The 27514-nt window shown below is 38.1% G+C and overlaps 5 protein-coding genes across 11 annotated transcripts; 3 read left to right on the top strand and 2 right to left on the bottom strand.

Annotated features, from left to right (window-relative positions):
* Positions 1-718: 718 nt before the first annotated feature.
* On the top strand, positions 719-5184 carry LOC306894452 (uncharacterized protein). Its single transcript, XM_079457017.1, has 3 exons — positions 719-885; positions 3449-3544; positions 3881-5184. Exons 2-3 carry the CDS (start codon positions 3463-3465, stop codon positions 4036-4038), a joined length of 240 nt encoding a protein of 79 aa, XP_079313143.1. The 5' UTR covers positions 719-885; positions 3449-3462; the 3' UTR covers positions 4039-5184.
* Positions 5001-9825, bottom strand: mettl3 (methyltransferase like 3). 2 transcript variants are annotated; one of them, XM_079456992.1, is made up of 11 exons: positions 9458-9825; positions 8935-9125; positions 8357-8803; positions 8091-8266; positions 7800-8013; positions 7473-7660; positions 7048-7086; positions 6859-6967; positions 5724-5789; positions 5539-5651; positions 5001-5449 (listed from the first exon to the last, which is right to left on the bottom strand). In XM_079456992.1, exons 1-11 carry the CDS (start codon positions 9558-9560, stop codon positions 5338-5340), a joined length of 1758 nt encoding a protein of 585 aa, XP_079313118.1. In that variant the 5' UTR covers positions 9561-9825; the 3' UTR covers positions 5001-5337. The 2 variants fall into 2 exon arrangements, with proteins under 2 accessions (XP_079313118.1, XP_079313119.1); XM_079456993.1 differs by having other exon boundaries at positions 5068-5449; positions 8935-9122; positions 9458-9680.
* Positions 9826-9878: 53 nt separating this feature from the next.
* Positions 9879-11246, top strand: pop7 (POP7 homolog, ribonuclease P/MRP subunit). 3 transcript variants are annotated; one of them, XM_079456967.1, is made up of 3 exons: positions 9906-10023; positions 10126-10234; positions 10364-11246. In XM_079456967.1, exon 3 carries the CDS (start codon positions 10374-10376, stop codon positions 10818-10820), a length of 447 nt encoding a protein of 148 aa, XP_079313093.1. In that variant the 5' UTR covers positions 9906-10023; positions 10126-10234; positions 10364-10373; the 3' UTR covers positions 10821-11246. The 3 variants fall into 3 exon arrangements, with proteins under 3 accessions (XP_079313091.1, XP_079313092.1, XP_079313093.1); XM_079456965.1 differs by lacking the exon at positions 10126-10234 and having other exon boundaries at positions 9879-10023; XM_079456966.1 differs by lacking the exon at positions 10126-10234 and having other exon boundaries at positions 9903-10023; positions 10367-11246.
* On the bottom strand, positions 11130-26431 carry epoa (erythropoietin a). 4 transcript variants are annotated; one of them, XM_079456928.1, is made up of 6 exons: positions 26183-26431; positions 25535-25747; positions 13928-14058; positions 13742-13828; positions 13266-13430; positions 11130-13024 (listed from the first exon to the last, which is right to left on the bottom strand). In XM_079456928.1, exons 3-6 carry the CDS (start codon positions 14036-14038, stop codon positions 12872-12874), a joined length of 516 nt encoding a protein of 171 aa, XP_079313054.1. In that variant the 5' UTR covers positions 14039-14058; positions 25535-25747; positions 26183-26431; the 3' UTR covers positions 11130-12871. The 4 variants fall into 4 exon arrangements, with proteins under 4 accessions (XP_079313054.1, XP_079313056.1, XP_079313055.1 ...); XM_079456930.1 differs by having other exon boundaries at positions 25535-25652; positions 26183-26395; XM_079456929.1 differs by having other exon boundaries at positions 25535-25723; positions 26183-26243.
* An 87-nt stretch (positions 26432-26518) lies between these two features.
* On the top strand, positions 26519-27502 carry ufsp1 (UFM1-specific peptidase 1). Its single transcript, XM_079456918.1, has one exon. The coding sequence runs from the start codon at positions 26641-26643 to the stop codon at positions 27391-27393; it is 753 nt and encodes a 250-aa protein (XP_079313044.1). The 5' UTR covers positions 26519-26640; the 3' UTR covers positions 27394-27502.
* The last annotated feature ends 12 nt before the right edge of the window (positions 27503-27514 follow it).

Genomic DNA, 27514 nt, shown 5'->3' with positions numbered 1-27514 from the left:
AAACACTTCAACAGCTGGTGCATCAAAAGCCAGCGCTGCCCAACTTCAAAATGTTTTCCCAACAAAAGTTTATATTTGAAAACATAAAATTGTTATTATAATATTGAATAATACATCAGCCTATCATATATTGAAAAACATAAACACTTGGTTCAAATATGCGTGCATTATTTAAAATATTTTCCGGAATATTCGTTTTGGTTTGTCAGGGGACTGTCAGGTGGAGATTTTCGTTTTACATTTACATTTAGTCATTCAGCAGACGCTTGTATCCTAAGCGACTTACAAAGAGTTCGGGGAGCAATAAGCGTTTTTTTTTAATTTTGCATACAAAGTGTAGCAGAACGCTTAACTGTGTGAATCGTCACTCCTTTGGAAAGGATTAAAAATTCTATAATCCCATTTCTCTATTTTTCTCTAATGTAATTAAAATGACATTAATCATGTTGTGCGGTTGTGTAGAAACATAAATCTAGCATGTGTATTTTACCAATAACACAAACACCCAAGCAAACTTTCGAGATTAAACTGTAACTGTTAAACTGTCAGATTTCTTAATAGTTTGGTAAATTGTCTCTGCATGAAGAATGTTTACCCGATGCGTTCTGAAGCCCTGGCAGAACACTAATGCTACTGGGTAAAAATGGGAGGAGGAGGAGGAGGAGGAGGAGTTGGGCGTGATACTCGGATAATCTATTTAAAACTGAACAGGACCGCTGAGACCTGAAGCTCTCCAAGCTGTCAAGACTGAATGGGACGCTGCGTGCGGACATTCTGTCCATCACCAGTGAACTGTCCGTGTAAACTGCAGAACGTGTAAACCATCGCAAATCGCGGTGAATTTGAGGAGCTCTGCGCAAGATCCGTGCGTTAGGAGACCCACTGGTGAGTCTGATTACAGATGGATTATGCATATATTATATCGTGTATTATTTACTGTTATTATTTTAAAATAATGCGGTGAGATAACGTGAGTTTGTTAAAAGGTTGGTAAACACACTGGAGGTGTGTCAAAGTGGGAGTGTCTCACACGTAAGGTAAACTTTAAAACGATAACACCGTTGAGTGTGAAATTAAGGCTATCAATCCACCTTGACAAGGCTCCTATTCATTAAAGAAGAATACTAACACAATTTTAGCCTCGTTTTTGGTAACTTATTACGTGCACGTTAGTGTCTTGTTGCATGAGATTTACTTTCCTTCTGAACTCGCGCGGATCTCTTGAGATTTTATGTAACGTACGAAAAATGCCACTAAGTCAGCACAGGGAATTACTTCAGACTTAAATATTTATATACATTCGCCTGCACATAGACCCCCAGTCGCCCCTCTACAGAGCGTCACGTACCACACATACGCATCACGAGTCAATGGGCAAGAGCGTGTACGCGAGCGCAAAACAGGCTGGGGGATGGGTTCATTTATTAAAAGTAATTGATAAATTGGCCACGTTCTCTTACAGTTTCTGTTTCTGTGAAATCTCAGGGCGTATCTGTGGCAGGAGTTTTAGCAAGAATAACTTCAAAGACTTCCAGCATATTTCATTCCAATACGCAAACTTTCACAGAAAATCCTGAAATAGTCTCTGCGATTCTGAGAAATACTGTAATGCTCTAAATCTGATAGATTGGATAGTGGAAGCTTTGGCTTATTTCTGACGGTGTGTGACTTAAGTGACTTATTCTCAGAAAAGTGTCTGGGAGGGGTTAAGGTGGAATAAAGTGTTGTAATGAAACTGATTACTCAACATGTTTTGTCTCAGTCTTTGACTTGTTCACATCGCCATTGAGGCATACACTGTTTGAAACCTGTAAAATACTGTATTCATATGAACTCTGTATTAATATGAAATATATTTCTGTAATAATTTGGTTGTTTGACCTGTATTTTACATTTTGCACTTTTAGCATTAATGTCCGTAAAATTTATGAATAAAGTACTGGCAGGAAAGTACCAGCACATTTAACAGTAATATTGTTTATGACTAGCCTTGCATATATACAAAATGTGTAGTAAATTGTGGGTTACAGACCCTATAAGGAGTTTTTCTGCGTGTGTATAATCGTTTGTATCTAGGAGCATTGTAAATATTTATAAATACACGAGCACTTTACTAGCAAATAACTCTTAAAAAAGGCTTTAGAAATTCACCAACCTTCTAAACCTAATCATTTATTTGTGAAACATCTAGTGTGTCCAAGACTGTAAGCAGAAAATGTGAATGTATTTACTACCAAGACAAAAGTATAAAAAAGAAATTGTTGCTCTTGTGATTTAGTTTTACAGTGTTCACTCTATTAACTCAATGACAAGATTTATTTATGATCTTTGATGATCTATGCTCTTCGGAATGCTAATAGAGTTTTGTTCCATGAGCTTTAAACCATGAGCTTGGTGTTGTTACAAGTTTTACCTGTTGAGCAGGGAGCCACTTCTTGTGGTTGACAACTCAAATGCTCATATTATGCATGAGTACAGGCAGACAGCATAGGCTACTATTAAATTTACAACACAAAAAGCTGCAGAGTTATTCCATTCAACCAACAGTTATTGCAGCTCATACATCCCATTTACTGCAGCTGTGAGAATGTTATTCTACTTTCAAAAACAACAAACTCTGATGTTTGCCTTTTTAGACAAGCTAATAAACAAATAAAATACATTGAGTATATCACTGAGAATAGGGAGGAAATATTATGTGTAAAAATGTCAAGAATTCCGAATTGTTTGGCATGTCTTGACATGATCATGTTACAGCAAATGCTTTTTTTCTGTTGATTATACTGTATGTGTGTGAGAAACGTGGTTTAATAGGAAGTAGTTGACATATTTTAAATGACTGTTATGCCTTGCAATACCAGCCCACCAAATGTTCTAATACCAATTACAAAAAGCTTCTTGATATTTAACTTTCTCATGGTTTAGGTCTACTTATAGTAACCACAGGTTAACCCTGATATTTGTAATCAATCTCCCAAAAACATGCACTTTTACTATAACAAAGTTATGTATTTACATCTCCCTATTGCATGCACAATACTCTCACAAAACATGCAGCCTGTCACTAAAAACCTTATTGCGTTGGTTTCTTTTGAATGAGAACATAAAAATATATAATTGATATTTACCTTATAAGAGTAAAACATAGGAAATGGATTGTGGGTGGCAGGCCTTATTTTCATTAAACTTGCAGACAGAATTTAAAGTCAGGAAAACGCTGCAGGTTATCTCATCACTTAACATGGCTAAACTGTCTGTCTCGCTGTCAGATAATCCGATTTGTCGTGTAATACCGATCATGGATTTACTGGGTCGGATGTTTCCTCGGTGTATGGGATTAGCACAGGAGAGAAAAGAGCTGCGCCGACTGATCGGCATATGACATCACAGTCAGAACGACTCGAAGGCTGGGCAAGATTTTCTGACTGCTGCTTTTCTTGTCCTTTAGCGTTCCCTGCTGATATGGGGATGAAAATGCTTAAGTGCTTCCCTTTCTACCGACGCTGCAAAGAAAGGTGCAAAACACAATGTCCACCAGACACAGGTAACAAGTTAATAAAAAAAATAATATATTAAATTATAGAATACGTGGTGTTCTTGACATAAGATCACTATTTTAATATTATGGACAGTATGCACATCTTATGAAAAAACTATTTTGTAATTTTAGGCTACTGTTTTGTTTTACTTTTCTTTATTTCTATGTTGCTTTTATTCCTGTACGAATGTATTTACCGTAAAGATGCTCAAAATAGTTGTTAAATTACCAATTACAATGAAATGTTGATCGTCACACATAATGAATCTATTATATCAGCCAACTTGACTAATTCTAACGTTCTAAAAACATTTTTCCCTTATAACTGTATTTTTTCAACAGTAGTAAGAGAAGATGTGAAAACTCGACTGTCATCCACTACCTCCTGGGGCAGTGAAGGAGACAGCAGCTGCCCGCAGGCCTATTTTTCCCACAAGGCCCGGCTCTCTCTCCGACATCAGATGGACAGCAACATCAACGCCGTGGACGCGACATACTAACTCATTACTGTAAGCGGCCTATAGAGAATCCTTGAATGTGAACTTCTGTTTCAGTCTCATTCAGTTTACATCTCTACACTGCGAGCTTTTGAGGGAAACCGGAGGACGAGGTGTTGAGAGGATGGAACAACCAGCATGAAAGCTATAGTGCTGACATTTTCTGTACCACTGAGCATGCTCACAGGCAGACACGATGTCGGTTATACTGCAACAATGTAAAGATCAGTGTTTAGAGTCCTCTACATAATGGTACAGCTGAGTATAAATTGGTAAAAGAGGAAATGGTACAAAAACTTGAATGAGTGATGTTTACATGATCACCAACACAGGCTTTGTGTAGCACTTGCCTTCTTTTCTACACATGCATCTACAGTATCTGTCTGATTTTAAGCTGGGTACGTATTGGTTTTTGTTTGTTTGTTTTTAAGGATCCAACTACTTGGGTACAATGAGTGTCAACTTATTTCACCAGTTAAAATGAACAATGCTTTGCATAACTGATCATAAATTGAGTGTACACTGTAAGAGCGAATTGAAGTTTTCTTCTTTAACATAAATTGAAAGGTTTTTAAAGCTTACGTGGCTTTCCTTACAAGTGCCATTTAACCTATACTAGTGTTTCACACCAAGACTTACTAAGTTTAATATAATTTCAAGATACAAGGCTCTAAGAACTTTAAATATGCAGTATTAATATGCAGATGGCCAAGATTGTAATTCTTTATACGGTTTTTTTTGTATTGCGCATACAAAGTGAGGTGTTGGTCAAGATTCATTTATTTCTTTTGCCACGAATGTTTGTGCATATAACTTTGTTTACTTTGTTTGTCGTGTGTATGTAAAGGGATTTAATAAGTGAAATATGCTTCTTTCTGTTCCTTAACCCATAATTGACTTCAGAGAATTCTGTTACACCCCTGAATGGGCAATTAATTAATACTGTTGTAAACGATTTCTGAAGAAGGTATTTTTGTATGTTTTGTATAAGATAAGGTGTGTAAATCCAATTTTCATAAAATAACAATGATAAAGAATAATAAAGTGAAACAACATATGAACCCTTGTTTAATTGTCAGCTGAAAAAGACATCTTAGAAGTGTCTTGAATTTTTAAGAATTACCCGTTTACAATAGATAAATTAATCTATGTAGTAAAGAAACATGGGTCAGTGTTTTTATTTAAAAAAGCAAAGTGGTACAAAAGCCTGATACTATACTTGAAATCATCTCTTAATCTAGACCTTTGGCAGATCCCAACCAATAACCTGTACATCTGAATGTACACCTGTCAGTCCAGTCGTCACATGTTTTTAGGTTTGGAGATTACTCCATCAGGGTAGCGCTTCTTAAAACGTGCAACAACTTCAGGGTCAAGAAGGTGAATACCGTCCAACTGATTACCAAGAGTTACCCTGGAAAGGAATATTGGGAGAGTAAGATAAATGAATGAATGCCGGAAAAATCTGTGTTGTTCTGTATGTAAATTAAAAACCTGATTTACCAATTAGGCTGCACATTGTGTGGTCTGCCAAACATCTCAATCTTTCTTGTGCCAGGTGACAAACGTTCAATCATTCCATATATTTCATCAGGTTTGTGACTTGTGGAGCGGACCTTTTATGTTGACAGAAGTACAGTTTATTAACTAGAATACAGCCTGTTTAATGATCATTGGTTATGGCTTACCTCTGCCACTATGACATCACAATCAAGCCCTCTGTTAAAACCTTGTGGGTTTCCTTTTACTCCCACCTAGACAACAGAGAAAATATACAAGTAAAGACTAGTCAATCTAGACTGATGAGTTAAGGTTAGAGTTGGGTATTGGGTTAGAAGAATAAGTTGCCAAGTTACTTATAGTCAGTGGCATGTTCTATTTGAGGGAATATCAAAACATCAGTTTTTTATGTGAAAATGAACTTGTTTTCTTTTAGTATTAAAGATTTGCAAACATTTTTGTTCATTTTGAACCGGTTTCAATTTTCTGCAAATAAAAACATTTTTATTTAAAGTTTGGGGGATAAAATAATAATTATACTTAAACACAAACAATAAATAGCCAATTTAGAAAAAATGAAATTTATACTGTTAAAAAATGCTGGGTTCTCATGCTTAACATGGTCAACTTGTTAAAAAATTAGTTGGACATATGACGTAGTATTTCTGTACATGATATACTCCCCCAACACTCCAACTTCTTTTGGAAAGTTTTTTATAATTCCGGATCCCTGTTGTGTCATTGGGATCCTATTCCTTTTACTGACCATTCTCCCAGAAAAGCAAGGCAAGGCGAAAGAAAGAGCCCGCCCACGAGCGAGATTATTCATCAAGATTATCTACGCTGCATCAAGATGGGCTGTGCATGTTTGTTCACGGCATTTCAGTTTTGGATGTTATATAAATGGAGGATATAACGCTGGATTTGGAGATCGCTTGAAACTGATAGATGACACGGTCCCAGTGCTAAAAGATGCCGGACATGAGTTGTACGCGGTAAATCAAACTAAGTCATATTTCTGTGTTTTGTGGCAATTGTACAAAACACGAAGGGATGAGGTGATGAGGTGTTGCTTGCTAGTGCTGTAGTTACATTCCACTCTCCCCACTAGTCCAGCACCTCATGTTTTTCCAGAAATAATCGTACAACTGTATCTCTTTTTTTTATACATTTGATCAAACTAAATACTCTTCGAAAATACGATGTGTGCAATACTAGTGAACCGTTTAGGACCTCAAGATAAATATGAGATTGGCAGAAACTGCATGTGATACACAATCTTTAAGAGTGTAAGATAACAACTTTTCTAGTGTTAAAACATACCAAACAATGCTCCTTGCCATGATTCAGCCAGTGTCCTGTCCTTCCAGTGCGAATGATTCTCTGAAGCTGATTGGTCTTCACCCAGATAATCTCATCTACCCGCTCATAGCTAATTGAGTGAAAATAAATTACTTCACTAATATTTAAACAGGTATCTCCATTTGCCTTTTTACTCCATTTAGCACTTACCCCCATAAGTTTAAACACTCTCTGCCTAGTTCCATAGCTCTGCAAAAACAGAAGTTGAAAAATTGTTAACATAAACATGGATTGTTGCCAAGCTACATTACATCATCTCCTTTTATCGTAATCAGACCATTTATCATCACACCATGCGCGTAACAGAGGCACTATGTATACAAATACATGTATGCGGAGGTTGAGTATGCATACAAAATGTGTTGAGTGTTAAGAGCGAAGTAAGATGTAATTCTGCTAAATTAAAAATAACATGATATATGATTATTGAACAACAAAGTCATATTTTGTGACGCATTTAAGTTTACATTTCCAGTAGCTATGGAGTAAAAGTCTGACGGCAAGATCTATGACTACAGTAAGACTAGAATGTTTAAAGATAAGTGTTGTGTGCTGCAATTCCCCAGAGCCTCTACCTTCCTGTCACCCAGAGGAAAAGGAAACCGTCATCCTGCAGAATTGGAATGTTGAGTTTCCTCATCTCGTCATCTGTGAGCGTTCCGTATGGAAGCTCCATGTGGATGTCCCATGGTGGGTCGGCCATCACCACTGCAAACTTCCCCAGGATGGACACATCCAGAAAACGGATATCACAGCAAATCCACTGAGTTCGGGAAAAGGTCAGAGGTGATATTTGAACATCTACCAGCATTAACTACTGAACCTATAATGAATATGCTTTTACTGCTGAATTTAGATGGAATGAGATGAAATGGTGTGGAGCAGGTCGGTGCATTTAATACCTGAGAAGGAAACAGCTTGCCCACATTGCTGTCTCCATCAGTGGAGTGCAGTCCTAGCTCAATGGCCCCTGCTTGTGGCCCCTGTGTGTCACCCTCTGCCTCTGGAGGGCTGTCAATCTCATAGTGCACATATTTACAAGTGTCCATGTGGAAACAAGTGTTTAGAAAGGAGCAGTCGCCAAGGCTTTCATCTGTGTGTTTGTTGATTATTCGCCTAAAAATAGATAAACAGTTATATATACTCATCAACATAAGCAGCCACAAATACATGGTACGTGATAGGGAGCAGACCGAAAGTGCAGCTTGGTGCACGGCTGAGGTGTGTCCCCTGACTGCACACACTCTTCTTTAGTCCCGTGATCACAGAACTCCTGCACTTGAGCTCGGCCTCGAGAGCGAAACTTCTCCACAATCGACTGCTCCTTGGCTGAACTGGTGTTCAACAGCTCTAGGATCTCTTGGCTCACCTGACAGACAAGACCCCACATATAAATACACAATTTCAGAAACATTGTGAAGATTCCGTTGACTAGCTGCTTCTTAAATGATCAATGTACCTTTTTGCTCTGCTGTTCCTTAGTGGACTGCTGACTCAGTAGGCTCTCAATCTCCATGTCCAGGTGAGATGCTTGCACCTTATTGCTCCGTCCTTTTTTCTCAGACCCACCCCCACCTCCTCCAGACGATCCAGTAAGATGCGAGTTTGAGGCAGGAACCTGCGAGGCAGAAGATTTCCTAGAAGGGGAGGATTGGGCTTGAAGCAAGGGAGAAGAGCCTGGAGCTCTTTTTTGATGAACGATGTCATCTCCTTTTCTTTTAATGGCAGTTTTCTGTGACTGTGCTGCACTTCCGATCATGGCCCATAGTTTGGTATGGTCGACAGAAGTGACAAGGGTGGAGGATGAGGAAGCTATGGCGGACGGCTGCCGAACCCCAATTAGCTCTTGGGCAGAAAATTTAAGTAGGAGACTTTGTATGCAAGGGTGGGAAACTGGAGAATCGGACTGCATTAGGGATGTAAGAAAGATGAGAGGAAATAAGTAAGGGAAAAAAGAATGAATATATACTTAGAATGTTTCTGGAGAATTCATAAAAACTACATCCATGTGTATGTGTATTTGAATATAGCTCTTACTCTGTTAAGCTGGTTGGTGATTGCAAGGGAATCTGTCGGCAGCGAAAGGCTTAGTTCAGAAAGGTATCCCAGCAGCCTCCTCTCTAGTTCTGGGTCTGGAGGCTGCTCAACTTCCACCTGCGGTGGACTCTGGAGGGCTGGTCCAGGGCTATCACTCCTTGCAGATGCTCCCTCAACACCTCCAGTTTCTGCTACAAACATAGGAAAAGGATTTTAATGTTGGAAAATACAGTAAGTGGCATCATAAATGTGTAGTTTATAATTCTACAGTATTATGACAAAAACGAGGTTTTGGATACATTGAACGTTTCAAAAAAGGAAACGTTTCAGTTTTCATTGCAATTTTAAAATTGCACATTTGTGACAAAATATTGTATTTACCAAGTTAGCAAGCTTTGTGACACGTTGTAACAATGTGTACTGGTTATTTCGCGTTACTTTACATAGTAAACAGATCTTATTTAGCAAGTTAATAGAATACAATTTAAGACACAGTTGGTAGTTTTGTAGCATGCCAACATACCGATTCCCAGCTGAGTGGGGTCTTTTCTTCTCCTCTGCAGCCTCTCCCGTAGGGAATCGAGCTTCCTTTTGTGCGCCTGGATGTGACTCCATGTGTCCGACATCGCTTAATCACAACCACACAAAAAATACGCCAGAAGAACTTACAAACAAATATGAATTTACGTAAATGAGAGTTTACACAGAGTTAATAACTGTCGAGAGACTGTGTTGGTGGTGGTGGTGTTGTTACACATACCGCCAAACGAGCGGTATTTCAAAATAAAAGACTGGTGCCACTGCAAATAAAAATGTCACGATATCAACTTTATAATGGTTCTATTAAATATAGAAAATATTTTGTATGAAACGTTATCAATATACACGTATGATATCTATTTGTGAGTACATTGATAAATATAGATTTTACAATGAAGCAAAACAGAAGCGCTTTAGGAAGCATTTCCGGGGCTCACGCGAACATTTCCGGAAGATGAAACCAGATCTGCAGCGCAAACACGCGTAGAGAGAATAGTTGTTTTTCTGTGTCTTTATCATACGATTTTAAGGCAACCTCTCCAATTCAAGGTACTGAAAAAAAAACAAAAGCAATGTTGTAGTTGTCGCTCCGCTATCATTTCATTATATAATGCCATAACGTCATACATATCTAATGTAATTGAATCTCAGATCAAGACGAACTCTCAATCCACAGTTGCACTGAACTGATCTGACATTTTTTGCCGTGTATCATATTCACTGTAAAAAGACAAGAGGACACAGATTAACTAGACGGGATGTAAGTGTAGAGCATTAGGTGTAGGTGGCAGTGTCAGCATCTATAGATCTCTGTAGAGACGTCTGCAATTATAACAGCTGTATTATTAACCAGATACTTATTAAACCTTGCTTAACGGTGTTTTTCCAGCAGTATTGAAATGGCCGAGCCACGCAGCCCGGTGTCTGCAGCTGTATCCCACATTCCGATCTCTATGCCGACCCCCGAGGGCTCGACTCTAGAGATGGATCCGATGGAGTACACGCTACGCAAGCGTCTGCCCCGTAAACTACCCAAACGACGGAACGACGTCTATGTCAATATGAAAACAGACTTCAAGGCCCAGCTGGCGAGGTGTCAGAAGCTTTTGGACGCCCATAGGGAAATCTGTATACACGGTCTGGGACTGGCTATAAACCGGGCCATCAACATAGCCCTACAGCTTCAGACGTCTAGTCAGGGTGCGCTGGAGCTGTCGGCCAACACCTCCACCGTAGAGCTGATCGACGATCTAGACCCAGAGGATCCGGATGAGGCAGGAGAGCCGCTTACACGCACCCGCAATAACTCAGCCATCCACATCAAAGTGTTTTATCCAAGTTCATAAGGCCGGCATCATTTTCAACAAGATAACTGGAACAAACACTTAATGGTGTTTAGTAGTCTTGTTTAGTGCATGCATGTTGATATTATTAAGGTTCTGGTTCAGAGGACTTTTTATGTACAGAGAAATTGAAAATGTGCCATACATATAGCCGTGAAGTTTGTATATTTTTGTTTATTTTCCTTATTTGTGCTTGTAAAATAACTGTCAAAATACAACTTAAGTGGAAATGGACTGATATATCTTCCATTTTGTGGTGTGGCAATTCATTTTTAACTGCAAGATTTTTTTCGAGACAAATACAAATGGAATGTCTACAATATATTTTATTCTGTATAAAATATTAAGGCTGTGGCTGGTGTCATCCATAAGGTGTTGGAGAGACTTGAAGATGAGTTATCCAGTAAATATATGTCAGTGATACAAGAGGATCCTGTCTTGTCAGAGAATTAATTTTTTTTTGTATGAAGTCATTCCTATAAACGCATAATAAAAAACCTAGAATATCTCCGCTGCACTAAGGAACAATAGCATAAATAAAGGTATGTTTTTATAAATGTAACTTTAGTTTTACCTTGGCTCATCGGCTGTAAGGTTGAACTGTCTTTATTATATTAGCTTTGGAATAGATTAGATTATTACAATGTCATGGGGTGAATAATTTATTAAAGATGCTCATAATGAGAGTAAAAGTACATATTGGTGAACTTTGGTGGTTTATATGATAGGTTTTTGTCAGAAATGTTAAGAAGCGGGACATATCTCATGACAAAATCTGTGCATCTTTTTTAAAACTCCATTTACAGCTTTGGCATAATATATTCCCCCTACCTGCAAAGGTCCTTGACAACAGGTTCTTCAAAATTGAACTCCGATGTATACTACAAAATCGTGAGCAGTGAATTAAATTGTCACGAGAGATGCTTCGTATAAAAAGACAAACTTCCTCTTTCCTTGATGTTAATCTGAACTATGAATACTTTGTAGTTAAACAGCAAATAACATTGTGATTAAAGAACCACGCAACAGGAAAAAACAGCTACAAACATACTTAGTTGCATCCAGGCAGTGACTGACAGATGTAAAAAAACAGGGTTTTTTGTAAAACAAACAGGTTAACACACAAACAAGTCGTACTAACAAAAATATAAACCTACAATCATTACCCAAAGGCAAATATGCAGCCTAGTGAGTCAAGTGGAAGTGAGGAAGGATGTACGTCACACACCAATCAATATTTTTCCTGGCAGCGGCGTTATCTGCAGAAGAGCGTGCTCCTCAGCTTAATTCAGACGTGAGCAGCGATAACTAACGCAGAACCCCATCAGCTCTCACGAAATCTTCCCATTCCCAACAAAAGCAGCAATTCAGTCCTTCCTCCTTTTCACCCCAAATGACCTGTAACAATTCCCCGTTTTACAACTTCCCACCCTTTAAACATTCCCAGCAGCATTCTTAAAAGAACCACACACATACATTTCATACACTGACATTATTATAAAACCCACAGTGCATATTAATATTGATAAATAGTCTTCTCTATGAACAGTTCAATGTTTGGAGGTGCTTGAGGCAGCAGTACATGGAAAAAAATTGTCTTCACCGGAATGTCTTCAGAGAAGAATTTCAGCTCTAAGACATATGTCATATAATAATATATCCGTGATACATCTTCTTAGTTGAAGTGGGTGACAAGTGCCATCAGTCATATGGGTAAAGAGGAGTGATTTCTGGCAAGTGTTTGATTCCTTTCGTTTGATTTTTTCAGTTAATGCAGGTGGGCATGTGAATGCTCAACACACATAGAGCAGACCGCCTTAATCATAAGGCATTCTGGGGATGTGGTGTGGGATGAGTAAGTAGGTTGTCTCCTTCCCTTTTCCTTTACTTTAAAAAAATCTCTTTTCACAAAGCGCTACAAGTCCTGGTCATTTCTGCAAACTCTTGACAACATATCCTTTGTCACTCTGTTCTTCTGCAAAAAAACATCTCTGTAATAGTCCATGTCCAAATGAGGAGCTCCAAGTGCTTTGGCCCATGTCCTCGAGTTTCTATCAGCTAACACCCTGATGACAGACAGGTGCACTGGCAAGCAGAAGGCGCACTTTCCCTCGTAGAAAATTAATGTGGACCTGAAACAGCTCTGAAATTGAGGAAACTTTTTGCATCTCCTGGCCCTCATCTTCACTGCTTGAAGGCACATATTCCTGAGATACAGAGAGAAGGCGAGGCTTGTTTCAATGCTCCTACTGTTTATATGTTATTACTATACAAAACAAATCATTAATCACATTCTATAACACACATATATCTAAGTCGCATTCGCCACTGCTTTCTATTTTTTAAACAACTATATTCCTTAAGCTATGGATAAGACATTACACTGCATTTTAGCACAACATGCATAGGTCCTGTTCCAGTTTCTTATATGCTTAATGGATGACTTACCAGTATGCTGAGACTTCCCAACACCTGTCTGATGCTGGCAATGTTAGTAACACTGGAATCTATGTGGGAGTGTATTACGTCAGTTTGGTTGTATGCCTTTAGTGAGCTGATGGCCTCATTCAGCACACGCAGGCCTGACTGGACTTCCTGAGCTTGCTCCTGTATCTGAAGTGACAGACAAGTATAAATAAAAATGCACTTTATGTTATACACAAAATAGACTGTTAACAGCGCCTTATTTAATCAGTTACATTTGCTATGATTTGCTTTAATATTAGGCAGCATGGGCATGTGATTTTAATCTGTCCTTTAAGTTTCATAAAAAGCATCAGATTGGGTCGATTAGTTGAATTAATTTCATGACCCCCAAGAGCACAGAGTTCTATTCAATTCTAATTCTTGCAATAAAATCTTTAAATTATTTGGCACCATTTGCATTCAACATTTTACTTTAGATCACGCATAGAAAAACTTACATTCATTGCTTCCCACACCTCAAAATCAACTCGTGTCAGAGGAACAGTGAGGTTTGTTGCAATGGTGCAGTCATCGTTACAAGCTCTCTGAGATAAAGAGACAGAAAGAAGACAAGGTAAGGATTCTATAATAAGTGCGTATGTATTTAGAGGGTATACACTATAGTCAATGTGTGCATATCTCACAATGGCAGCCTCTGCATCCCAGGCCTCCTTGATAAAATGGTCCAGGACGCGAAGGTCACAGATGGGGCGTAATGGGGAGGATAGGCCTGGATGGGTCCACTCCAGCACCATCAGCAGTAAGACAAAGAGTCCTGAAATAAACAGACCATATAAAATAAATATTTCTTCAAATGTTAGGCTTATATTTGTGATTTTACATAACTTCATATGTGTTCTGCAGAAGAAAAAGGACGAATAAATAATTTTCTTTTACGGTAAACTTGATCAAATAACAAATTTTAAGATCTGTCAAAAGTTATGATTTGCATGAGAAAATACATAAAAGATTTTCCAACAGCAACATGTTTGTCATGCAAAAAGAAACATAATGCGTGACAAGCAAACAATAAGAACAGAACTTTCCAAACAGTGGATACTCTGTCTACCTGTAATGAACAAACAGATTACACAAAGAAAGTGTTTGTGTACGTCTGGCCTGCAATCTCTCATCCACTATCACATGCATGCTACTCAGTGGTTAGAGCATGGCACTAGCAATGCCAAGGTCATGGGTTCGATCCCAGGGATTGGACATAGAACACATGTATACATCAATGCAATGTAAGTCACTTTGGATAAAAAAAGGTCTGCCAAATGCGTAAATGTAAATGGTACTTTCTTATTATCCTGCTGTGCTTAAGTGATGGGGTTCAACATCAATATTGTCATATTTGTATATGTAGCTATAGTCATGTGAACATCTAGTATTTAATTCTTTGTAGAAAAACTCTGAATGAACTCTTTCAGCAGAAGCAGACTATGACGCAGAAATTAAACCAAAGTACGCCCTCTGGAAATGCCCAGTACCCAGGCTGTACATGTGCTCTCCTTGTCCTAAGGTAATCCTGAGCACAAGGCTGTAACCATGTCTTGAAAATTGTTGAGTGCACAACTGTTTTTATTCTCAAGCTCTGTTAACTATGCAAGGTTGTGGGTTCAATCCCAGGGATTGCAGATACCTATGTAAAATTTATTGGATAATGCAATGTAAGTCGCTTTGGATCAAAGTGACTGCCAAATGCCTAAATGTAAATGTTGATAAAAATTAAGGTTTAGCTTCTGAGACACTTGACTTCTTTTAACAGTAAATCCCACCTTCTTTGATTTGATTTGGTGATTTTAGAGTCATGTTTGACTTAACAAGCACTGGGAGACTGCTGAGGCAAACCATATTTTTCGCCATCCTAACAAGATACAGGGTTGTGGAGTGCAGCAAATATTCGAGCAACTCTAAGTCTACAGTGAATACAGCCCTGGCTGAGCATCACTACACATTGAGTGATGATGAGCATAATCAAGGATTACAAGGTTGGGTGAAAATGTATTTTACAACCCTCTGAGACAAGAGTGGATAGAGGTCTTTGTCTTTTAGATGACCCTAGTTTCACAAATCACTTAACTGCTGATCTTGGCAGACAATGGCGCCTTGTAATGAAGGCAAGTTCTGTTGACACTGTGACCCATCCAAAAACCAACAACTGCTACAGAGACACAGAGTGTGTTTGAATGCTACAAAATGCACGTCCGCCATGTAATGAGTAAACCCCTTGCAGCTTTTCCTGGAACCTGGCTTATATTTTGTGTGACCGAGTCCCCTGCATCTGACGCTTACATAATTTAATGCAGGCAGTTATATGAAAGTATGGACTCCTGGACCTAAACATATGGATCTTTATTATCTCTATAAACAGTGCTTTGTTTTCTTTTGCCAGCTCCTGGATACTGTATCTCATTTGTATTTCACCCAGTTTCTCAGACAAGGTTTAAGCCTAGACCAGACTAAAATGCACATTTGAGCTGCAATCGTTTTGTCTTAAAATACAGATCGGTAATTTTTAAGCATGTTTATAAAAGCTAATTCAATGTCCTAATTTAATTTCTAAGTCATGGGAAACCGCTCCTTAGTTCAAGAATACAGTTGGATACAAAGGGGTTAATTTCAAAAAATCCATTTGAAAAATAAATCCATTTGAAGAATGTGCTAACTCTATAACACACTTGACCCTGTCACTGGATGAGAAAGTTGAAACAGCAAGAGGCGAAAAGACCAACCTCACTGTTAAGCAGAGGGCACAGTCAACCACATGCTCGGCTTGAATTTTAAGGACTTGAAGTTAGGATCTTAGCCAATGTTAAAGGTAACAGGGAAAGTGCCAAAACTAAATGCCAGCAACTAGAGTCTATTTTCTGCCTTGCAAAAGAGGGCACTGACACAATAGTAAATCTTACCCTTGGTTAAACAAAGGACCTTGACCTTATGTTATTATGTATTTCAACACCTACAAAAATCCACTACAGCATGTACAATTGTTTTTTGTTCGTTTGTAACATGGACTTTGAAAATAAATAAAAAATTTACCAAAACAAAGATGATTTATAAAATAGATTCCAGATCAAATTTGATCACTTACAGTACAATCCCACTATTACTTTCTTCTTTGATGTGGGAAGGTAAATTAGAGTAATATATCATTCTTTCTTCAGAGGCTATTTATAGTCAGCAGAGTTCTTTCTGCAAAGTCACTGTCATGCTTTCAGAAACAATTTGCAGCTCTGTTGTAACTTTTCATGATGCAGCAATTTTTATATTATGTGAGTCAGCTCCCCTTATAATGTACAAGCTCATGCTTTCAAAGCTGCCAGATCCTGTGTGAGAAAGCCCTAAACAAATGAATCAAATATCAATAATGTTCACTTTTAAAAGGGAAACGTTTTCTGTTTTCCAATCAAACATATGCATTAATTGAATGACTCATTGAAGGGTTCATCGCCGTTTTTCACTTGTTTTTTTCTCTCTTTTACGCAAAATGATATGTGCAAGAACGATATGTTTGATTTAATGCTCCGTCTTCATCAATGCAAGACAGGTACCCTCGTTTCGCGTGCCTCGTGCTAACTTTCTCAATGTCAAAAGAATATTAGCCTACCAGTAAACAAACAAATTAATTTGTAAAACAACGGAAGTCTACTGAAAAGTAGAATTCTAAAGGGTTTATCCTAAAGTTTAGCTTTTAACTTAAGCAATGATAAAGTAACAACCTATATAAAAAAGCGCGCATTAGCACTGGTAAAAACTTTATTGTGTGTAGTAAAACTATTTCATAGAGTAATAGCGCTTTTAATGAAATGTTACAAACTCAATAAAATAAGCAAATTCTAAAGAAATCTTACCTGAACTGTGAAACATTCGCAAAACAGCTTGGCATTTTTCAAACACATGATTAAAAATGACAAATAACGTGCAAATACAGCTCAGCTGATTGTAGAAAAGACATCGATAGACTGAAACACAGACGCATCCAGAACGGCGCGCTGCTCCCAAGTGCTCTCAGTGAGACTCGCACGCGGCCAAATACAATGACATCGTCCTAAAGACCTTGTAAACTAGGAGGCACGTACAGCGACCCACCAGTCTTTGCATCCCCCTATTGGCAAGCTTTCTATGAATGTAGGCTTATTGTACTCTCAGTCCACGAAAGCGATATCGCAATTTAAGCAGAAAAGCTGGAACGCTCTCTCTAATATCATGTGAGAGGTGGAGGGTAGACCTTTTATCAATGAGACATCACCCACGTGAAAACAGCCCGAGGTCATTTCATTTACTCACTGGGTATCTGCATCTCAGAATCCAGTCTCTTACAGGATCCTCTCCGTTTTGACGTCTATGGTCAATTAATTGCAACCGAAGCTTTTTAAGGTTTTGTCAACACACTCCTTGGTTCCGTATACTTATTTATTTTCACAATCCATGACTTTGAAAAATTAAATATAACAGTGATAGTTATCTGATCAACTTCCTGTTTTGGAAGGATTTAGTCTTTCATTGTTACTCACATAATCTCTCCATGTAGCCCACAGAAGTAGCCTACAGTTTCCTGAAAAGGGTTCATTTTTCTCTTAAAGTAACTGTTCTACAAATTAAAGTGCATTTTTGCATGGCATAGGCCTACTTCCAAATATTAATATAATGCAATTAAATAATACTTACATGTCAATTAATACTTGTTTGTACTCCAAAACGTGTTACTTTTATTTAGGATACAGTGACACAATTCTTTATGCTCGCCAACTAGATTTTTATGGTAACAAGAACTGGGTCATGTCCACATTTAAACAGTACATTTAAACATAGTAAAATCTAAATATTTAGAGTAGTTCCCCAGAAATGAAAATTCTGTCATCATTTACTCTTGTCATTTCACAGCTTTGTGACTTTCTTTTTCTGCAGAACACAAAAGGGTCCAACGTTATGGATGTGACATTTCGTGACATAAAAGTGCTCAGAGAATGAATTTGTTACGAATATATTTAACCTTCTGTTTATATTTTACCAAACCCTTGTTGATAGAGTCTAAACATCAGAAAATGACAGTCTATGAACAAATTTTCTATTTTAAAAAAGGGTTATGGATCTGACCAAAAAGGACACGTTTTTTGAGAGACGACAAAGTTGTGAAATAAAATGCACAATCCTGAAGCAGTAATACCAAGATGAATGGAGAAGGGATTCTATTTATAGAACATAAAATATTTACTTTATTCAAATTTTCATGTGTTGATTTATGAGGAATATGCGTTATGGATGTGACAATCCTGAAAATGGCATTTACCTGACTATAAAGAAATCATGCACTAAAAATAAAACAAATGCTTTACACATTTTGGAGATCTCACATGGGTATTTGAAGACATTTTAAAGAATGGCAGACATTTACTTGCATTGGTTTTGTATTCATACAATAAGAGATTAGGTTCTAGCGCTGTTCATACCAACTTTCTCCAAAATATCTTGTTTTGTGTTCGTACATGTTTTAAATGACAAGAGGGTTTGTAAATGATGACAGAATGTAAATTTTTGGGTGAACTATTACTTTAACATTATACTGGTGCCATTCGATACATTGGAGTAGCTTGTGGTGTTTTAATGCCAAGAATGAAACAGAATAACAGATTGAAAACTTCATGTTCCATGAAAGCTGGGTTTACAGAAATTAAACTTACAACAAAATGAAAAAGCCTCAAATTAAGTAAAAGATTAAGATGATTTTGTAATGGAGTGCTAAACAAAAGTTAGAGAAGATATTGTTGATCTTATACTGACAATTAGAGCACAATGACATATAAGCAGCTGGGCAATTACGTGAAAATGTCAACATCACCATTTTAACCAAAGGTAACATTGGTGGTTCAAATACCCATGTGAGGTCTCTCTTAAAAAAATTTAAGCATTTTTTTTTAAATTAGCGATTTTTCACAGTCAGAATGAGCTCCATTTTCAGGAGTGTCACATGCATAACGGTACATATTCCTCATATATGGACACATGAAAATTAAAATAAAGTAACTATATCTGTGAAGAGCCATCTCTTCTTCATTTTTGGGGTTAAATTGCTTTAAGTTTGTGCGTTTTAATTCACAGAAATCCAACAAACTTTGTCGTCTCCCCAAAAACTGTGACCTTTATGCATGTTTATTTGTCTATTTTAAAATAGAAAACTTGTGCATAGACTGATATTTTACTGAAGCTCACTCAAGCCTGAAGTTAAAAGTCTTTGGATGTTGTTATAGATGGTGCTTGAAGTTAACAAAAATAGATCACCATAGTAAGGCTTTTTATTCTGTTTTTTTGTATACAAATGGAAACAGTTTTGTGTAATACAAAATAAGGGGAAAAAGGAAGGCAAATATATAAATAGAACTACTATATCATGCTTAAAATGTTGTCATCAAAGAATGTAATCCACCAAGATTCTGTGAGTTTATCCAGGACAATTTACTGGTTACTGGTAAAACAAGAGCAGAGGTAAAACATTTGCAGAGTTCAAAGCTCCTAGATTTATCATTTTACCCCCATGGATCAATAAAGAATATCTATATATCCATCTAGAAGTAATTTTAAATAATTCTCTAAGAATTTCTCTACGAAGTAAGTGCTAAAATTATTTAGGCTATTGATTTTACCAGAATATAAATTATTATTATTATATTGTGGTGAATAATTTCATGTCTCAATACACAAAGCAATATGGTGCAATAAATATTGAGAGAAAAATAAGTAAGTTTCAAGACCAATAAGTGTGATTCTGAAGAAACTTGATTTTAAAGATCTTTAAAGAAAGATAATCAGGAAATGCCTCTTTGAAATCTCTATTGATCTATAGGCACACATGACAGAAGGAAAAATATTAGTTTGGGCAACAGTTGTACAATATATATTTCGATGGATTTCCAAATGTTTGCATGTCCCGGTGGTATATTAAAATTGTATTGCTTGTAGTTCACAGAACTACAAAAGCAATTTAGATATGCCTGTATATTATTTCCTCTGTTTTAGTAAACATGGGAATAATTCTGTGTTTGCACACACATAGACAAGCTTTGTATTGCCTACATTCACCATGTTTGTTTTTATGACTTTAAGCCTATCCGAATCTTTTGTTGTCTTGTTTGATCAAACTACTGTTTGCTCTCTGCCTGAGCCAAATTGAGAGCAGGGAGAGACAAGGTACGTGCTGTGGAACATGTGTCATGGCTGGGAAGGGGGCAAGGGCGGGGGCGTCTCGGCATAGTGACTCCGAAGCTTGGACCCTGTCACTGAAATTCGGGATGATCCAAAAAGAGAGGGGGGTTATGAGTGAGACCCAAGGACACCCACCACCTCTTACAATAAACAAAGACAGCCAGGAGTTGGTGATGCATAGAAAGAGAGTGAGGAGGAGTGAGTGAGAATAAGAGGAAGACCTGAATAGTAAATAGAGAATGACTATACGTCCACTGTCTTCATTCCTGAATGGGAAAAGAGCCAGATTAGCCTCCTTGTTTCAGCTTCAGTGGCGCGCCACAACACAGGAAACTTATTTGAAAGAATGGGGGACGGGGAAGTCGGAGACACTAAGGTGGCCTGTTGGAAGTTATTGTTTTAGAATAAGAGGCATCCAGAATTAATAAACACAGGATCTTTGGGTATAGATATTTCTTTGTTAAGACAAACTCTGCAGTAAGAGGTCTGATTATACCTGGACTTTTTTGCTTGATTATTTTTTACTGTAGTATTTTATCTGCATATAGTGCTCAATGACCATAAACTGTGCAACACATTCTTATGCAAGGGCTGACAATACATTAGGTAATTTCTGCTTCGCCTCGTGGCCGCACTACCACCTCGGGGTGTGCATTAACCTTCGAATAGTTGAAGGGCCCGTCGTCAATTATTCCGGGTTACCACACGACATGATGTAAAATGCTTAATTTCAACATTTGTCATGTTAGCGTCTTTAGAATGCTGTTGATGGTAGAACTACTTTCTTGCGCATCTAATTTCATCGTCAGTTAAAGCGAACGGACTCGGAGGCTTGAACCACTGGGACTAGTACGCGGTGTGTATGTGTGCTTGTGCGAGTAAGTCAGTGAGCGAGAGACCGCGTACTTGCAACAATGTGGCAGAAAGGCCAGTGATAATATCCTTATTTATTCCTCGTATTCGCGCGTTTCCATTAACAGTAATGCTATAATAGAGGGCATGGACACGTGAGCACGCCAGATCATTCAGCAAAATGCTGTTTACTGCTTACAATATCAGGAAACGCAATTCCGTGCAACATTTCAGTGTCCAGGCACACCTGATTTCTTTTGTAAGTCGTAAGGATCACCGTCGAGTCCGGACGCTTGTAATTGCAGCAAATAGTTACGTGTTTTATTCCAGGTTTCTCCAATTCTCATCAGCCATTTTGCTGCGTTTTTTAACACTGATGAACGTGTCCTGGCGCTCAAGGGGGGCGTGTCCCGGTATGTTCACGTGGGAAAGTGACGTCAATGCATACCCTCTATAGAATAGGCTTGTTTGAGATGCGCCTTGCCTCGCCTGAAATGTAGGCGAGAGTAGGCGGCTGCAGTAAGGGGAGGGGTCAAAAAAGACCTTTGAAGTCGGACACTTTCTAAATCTCGCTGTTTAGTCACCTGCAAACGTGAGCAACGAAGGAGATCGCGTTTGCGTTTTTTATCGCTGACGAAGTGGATGTAATCGAAATACCACTGTTTTAGATGAAGATGATTACAATAATAATCACTGAATGTACTGTCAAATAATGTCCAAATAAACAGTTTGCACAACAACATGTAAGACATTTTCAAGGATTGTATAAACAAATGGTAAATGAAGTAAATAGCAAGTTGCTTTTGTGAGACAGAGGTCATAACAAATGTTTGTCATATTTAATAACATCAGGTTTCTGTCACCATCTCACGTCCATAGTATTTTTCCATACCATGCAAGTCAAAGCTGCATTGTAGCAAACATTCTTCAGAATTTCTTCCCTTGTTTTAAGACCCTGACACTTCTCAGATGAAACCACACAAAGATGAGGCGTAATGACTAAACAGTCCATTTAGATGCATGTGTGCATGTATATTTTTAATGGATTGATTTATTAATTCACACAAACATACAATAGAATAAAGTGAAAATTACAACAAGGAAGAATTCTAATGAAGAGAAATATAAAATAAACACATGTCCTAATTCTGAACTTCACTGGGCGTGTTTTGTTTTTGTTTAGTTTGCATGTAAATATAAATAAACAGATGCGTAATCTAATTCTTAGAATAAAGAGAAAATGTATCAGTTGACATTCTCAGCCAATGAGCATGAAGCTGTGTCGTCACTCAGTCGTTTCCCATCATGCTTTTGAATAGCGCAGTCGGAGGAGAGCAACTGCGCTCTACTGCTCAATCCGACACAGCCGCCTCGCCGTCGCGAGTTTTTTGGCACACGTCAGACAAGGCGGACGTAACTCGGACACTTTTCTAACCGGCATGCAGCTCGCGGTGATCGGTTCTGCGCAGATTTTGCTAATCTCAAAGAAGCCTAAAGTTTGACATTATACACGGCGCTTTGTGATGAGTCCGCTGACCAAAAGAGGAAACATTCAGCTTCACGAGATTTTTTGACAGGCTTCTCCTAACCTGCTGGTGGCTCTTTTGCTTTAAACAACTCAATGTCTGACTGATTGTTTCAGGGAGACCTCTTGCTCTCTGAACCCTGCTGCCCACCACTTTATCTTCAGCGATAAATATAACACAGCTCTTCGGGAGGTGTGGGGTTTTTAATAGACTGGAAAGATATTTTCTAGCTTTGACTCTTGCTTTCCTCAACAGCCAGGAAACAAACAGAAATCCTATTTGGCACAAGTGTATGCAGTTTCGGGAGGAGAAACATTTAATTGAAGTAATTGTACGTGCATTCTGTACTTACATTTAATTCCACAACCGGCACATCCTCCGTTATCTTAATGATTTTCTTTCTCTGATGCATAAATAATTAGCGAAATCTTTGAAGTAGTACCACAAAACTAGAAATGTAGTGATGCTACATATTTCTCAGAGCTTGTAAATAAGAGAATTAGACAATAACACTGATCATAAAGTTACAGTATAAGTTTTTTACCAACAAACACTGGTAGATGGACTTGTTTGTAATATAATAATTACTATTAAATTAGAACTGCTTGTTCTGGCTGTTTCACAAACTTAAATAGCAGATGCATGCTAATCACACGACATCCTTGAGACACATTATACGGGCACAGGTTCTCCTATCACTGTTAAAATGACGTTTGAGATTTACATCTCATTTCACCTAGACAATACCTCTGTAGCAGCTCGCATTACAGCCTGCCTAGAAGACATCTCAGCTTCGATGAAAGAGCATCCCCTCCAGCTGAACCCTGCCAAGACACAACTTCTCGTATTTCCGGCACACCCCACGGTGAAACACGATCTCACCATCCAACTTGGCAATACAACAAACACTCCTTCCGAAACAGCCAGGAACCAAGTCATATTTGATGAACAGCTGTCCTTCAATGTTCACATTGCAAAGACAACGCGGTCATGCCGATATGCCTTATTCAACATTAGAAAGGTTAGACCCTACCCAGGCCTTGGTAATCTCAAGGCTGGACTACTGCAATGCTCTCCCTGCTGGTCTTCCTGCAAAGGCTATCAAACCACTCCAGCCGGTTCAGAATGCTCATTCTCCTTCACCACTCCTTCCTGGTGAAACATTCTTCCTAACTCTGTGTCAACCACATCTCTCACAACATTAAAAATACTTTTGTGAATATTTGACAGACAAATGAGAAAAAAATAACTCTCTCCTTCTCTCAACAGGTAGTGCTCTAGATTTTATGGAAACCAGTAACTTTATATAAGCACCAATTGTATTATTGGTCCTGAATGACATATCTCTTTATTGCTCCCTGAACTCTCTGCAAGTCGCTTTGGATAAAAGAGTCCGCTAAATGAAACAATGTAAATATGATCATGCCACTAAGCCAAATTCACAGTTCAACCATTCCGAGAATGAATGACATTTAGCCAGTCGTCAAAAATAAAATCCTGGTGTCATTTCCTAAATTAACAGTACCTAAACAAAGATTAAAGCTAACAGACAAGCCACCTCAAATAATATTAAATAAATGTTCGTAATTCACAAAAACAAAAATGTTACACCGATAAGCTTGGTTCGATTTTGGCAACCACATTTTCAGGCCACGATTTGGAAATAACTGGATCAACTAAAAGGTCAGTTATTATTACTTTTAAATACTTTATTGATCCTTCGCAGGAAATTGAAATTGTTACAGCATAAGCAGCCACATTCATTCAACATCTATCCAGCACATAAGAAATAAAAGACTAAAAGTTTACGATGCCATTCAGTCCTACATATTGGTGGCATCCCTCTACCATATAGTAATTTCTGAATATTGTTGATAGTTCTGAACCACATGCTATTTTTAGTTATTTTACCACTGTACATATTTGTAAATGAAATGTAAAAAAGCATCAGAAAGAAAGAGTCTGACACAATCTCTATTTAAATTGCACATTTAGCACTGTATGATATTGCCCACTTCCACTTACCTACAGTTATTGGTACAGGTTGAACCATAACCATCTACAAACAGCTTGACCTCTTTAAATTGGATATTCTTCCATTCTGGCCACAGTTCTCTGTTGCATTTGGGGACTTGACTTTTACTTAGCTTTGGAATGCCTTCCCTTTCCAGATTTATGCCTGATCTGAATTGTTCATCTTCAGTCAAAACACTAAAATTTTGCCAGCGTTCATATATCCCTTATCATGCGATGTTTATTGTGGTCTATTCTTTGACCTTGTGGTTTGTTTTTATGCACACTGGTGTTTTTCAGTGTTGCTTTTATCTACCTGTCATGTCTATGTTTTAGAAACGTTTTCTGTCCCATTCCCTTCCAAAGGCTCATATATGAATTGGCAGAAGCTATTTTTAGAAACTACATCATACAATTCCTATATCACAAGTGATGTTATGCCACACACGGCAATATGCATGGGCTGAAACCATTTGTTTCATTTTCTTTGACAATAGCATCTACATCTAAACAACAAAAGCAGATGCAATACACCGAATATTTAAGGAATATTTAACAAAGTGATGCTTTGATTTTTGCTTTTGAGATATTCATTCTCAGATTTATATTAATTTCAAAACAAAACGTTTAATTTGTTGTAACTAAATTCATGCTTACCTTGCAATAGCTTGAATCAGATGTAGCTGGGACCTCATCCCGCAGAGTTGAATGGGTGCTATGCTTCCAAAAGACTTGGCTCCCCCTGCTGGTCCACTGACAGCAGATCTCCAGATAACTGAAGATTATGTCTCCGTCATACCAATAAACTAGTATCAGACTTTTCCAGCTTGTAGTACTTACAGAAAACTAACACACACGATTTGCATAAACCTACGAAAAACAGCAGACTTGGCAAAAGCATAAACACAAAGCTAAAACACCGTTTTCCTGGCGATATTTGTAAACATTATTTGTTTACGGGCTAACGTTAGCTGCTCATCAAAGTCGTTTGACGTCACAGTACATTCTAAAACACCACATATGGAAAATGGGAGTTTTTGGTAATAGAAATATCGAGCAGAAGTTTTATTATGTATGTATTATTATTTATTAACTCTAACAAGCTTTGAGAAGAAATTTAATTCAATATAGGCTGCAGTACATTTGCAAAAGCTTGTACGGTCTCTTCAAACTTTATTAAATGTCTTTATATAACGTTACGTGCACATAGAGGTAGCACACTTCTAGATATTATGGCAATAAATGCTGTGGTAACCTTTTTTTTTGCTTCAATAATGTTACTTATCACTGTTTAAGTGTACGTACCAAGAAGAGATTCGAGCGGAACTGAGAGGAGTTTGTGTCTACTGTCTAGAAGAGATACAACAACCTCCGCTGGGCATGCGCACTTCCATAAGGCATAATTTTTGTCGCTCTGAAAACAGTTGATTCATATATTGTTATTATTGTAAGGTTTGGCTTAGGGTTGGGGTAGGTGTTAGATAATGTACTTTATTGTAATTATATGGCGGATTCGGCACCAGTTCCGGCCCTTTTCTGTATCCATTCCGTTCTAGCAACAACCCTGAGAGGAATATGAAGCGGAACTCTTTGTTCCGAGCCCCTATTCTACAGGGAAGGGTTTCGTGGTTGGACGTTGTTTATTCTTGACAGTAAACTTTCCACGGTCACTAGTTTGATATGTAAACGGCGTCTATTAATCGTTTGAAATATTTTTATCTCATATGTTTGTACGTCAACATCGCTAATATTTATGTATTATTATGGACGATACCAAGCAAAGGGAGCTCAGTCATAAAACCGAGGGCATAGACTGGGGTGGACAGGTTTCTCGACAGACTCGAACGGTGGTCCACAAGGACTCCTGGAGTGATGCATTAGTAAAGAATGCCCATGACGGACTGAATCTGCCATCACCAGACTGTGATAGATGCTCAATAATAACAGGAGAGTGTCTCTATTACCATTATGGTTGTGATGGAAAGGATGACAGAGGTTGGGGCTGTGGATACAGAACCCTTCAGACCATTGCTTCGTGGCTGTGGCTACAGTCTACCAGTGTGAGCCCCAGACACCCACCTAATCTTTCTGAAATACAACAAATTTTGGTACAAATAGGGGACAAACCTATTTCGTTCCGGGGTTCCAGAGAGTGGATAGGCACGTTTGAGGCAGGACTTGTTCTTGACCAGCTTTACGATATTCCCTGCCGCATAGTTCATGTGCGGCATGGCGAGGAGCTTGTGCAAGCTGTAGAGGATCTCCATAACCACTTCTGTACTCATGGGTCGCCTGTTATGATGGGAGGAGACAGGGACAATTCCTCTAAAGGTATCTTAGGTGTGTGCACAGGACCAAAGGGGAGCTATCTGCTTGTAATGGACCCTCATTACTTTGGCTGTCCCTTAGATAAAAACTTGTTGCAAAAGCATGGTTGGGTTTCTTGGAAACCAGTTGGTTCCCTGGATCAGTGCTCTTTCTACAATCTTTGTCTGCCTCTTACTCTTAGGAAGTGAAAGAATTTACATTAATAATGTAAGTGTTAACTATCATAATTTTTCAACTGTAAAGTCAAATTTTTATTGCGAATGGCTACATTTGCCTCTTGACACTGTATAAAGTTGAACTGTCTTTCTT

This window comes from Barbatula barbatula (assembly GCF_947034865.1).
Source record: "Barbatula barbatula genome assembly, chromosome: 1".
NCBI lineage: Eukaryota > Metazoa > Chordata > Actinopteri > Cypriniformes > Nemacheilidae > Barbatula > Barbatula barbatula.
The sequence above is the reverse complement of the archived record's forward strand: the minus strand, read 5'-3'. Positions and strand labels throughout refer to the sequence as shown.

What these genes read in the sequence shown, in the direction of transcription:
- LOC306894452 (XM_079457017.1), top strand. Translation starts at nt 3,463, where the DNA reads ATGGGGATGAAAATGCTTAAGTGCTTCCCTTTCTACCGACGCTGCAAA. An exon ending in ACAATGTCCACCAGACACAG is followed by an intron (nt 3,545 to 3,880) that starts GTAACAAGTTAA and finishes TTTTTTCAACAG; the next exon opens with TAGTAAGAGAAGATGTGAAA.
- mettl3 (XM_079456992.1), bottom strand. Translation starts at nt 9,560, where the DNA reads ATGTCGGACACATGGAGTCACATCCAGGCGCACAAAAGGAAGCTCGAT. An exon ending in TCACCAACCAGCTTAACAGA is followed by an intron (nt 8,804 to 8,934) that starts GTAAGAGCTATA and finishes TCCCTAATGCAG; the next exon opens with TCCGATTCTCCAGTTTCCCA. An exon ending in CACAATGTGCAGCCTAATTG is followed by an intron (nt 5,450 to 5,538) that starts GTAAATCAGGTT and finishes ATTCCTTTCCAG; the next exon opens with GGTAACTCTTGGTAATCAGT.
- pop7 (XM_079456965.1), top strand. Translation starts at nt 10,374, where the DNA reads ATGGCCGAGCCACGCAGCCCGGTGTCTGCAGCTGTATCCCACATTCCG.
- epoa (XM_079456927.1), bottom strand. An exon ending in GGGATGCAGAGGCTGCCATT is followed by an intron (nt 13,829 to 13,927) that starts GTGAGATATGCA and finishes TCTTTATCTCAG; the next exon opens with AGAGCTTGTAACGATGACTG. An exon ending in AGGTGTGGGAAGCAATGAAT is followed by an intron (nt 13,431 to 13,741) that starts GTAAGTTTTTCT and finishes CTGTCACTTCAG; the next exon opens with ATACAGGAGCAAGCTCAGGA.
- ufsp1 (XM_079456918.1), top strand. Translation starts at nt 26,641, where the DNA reads ATGGACGATACCAAGCAAAGGGAGCTCAGTCATAAAACCGAGGGCATA.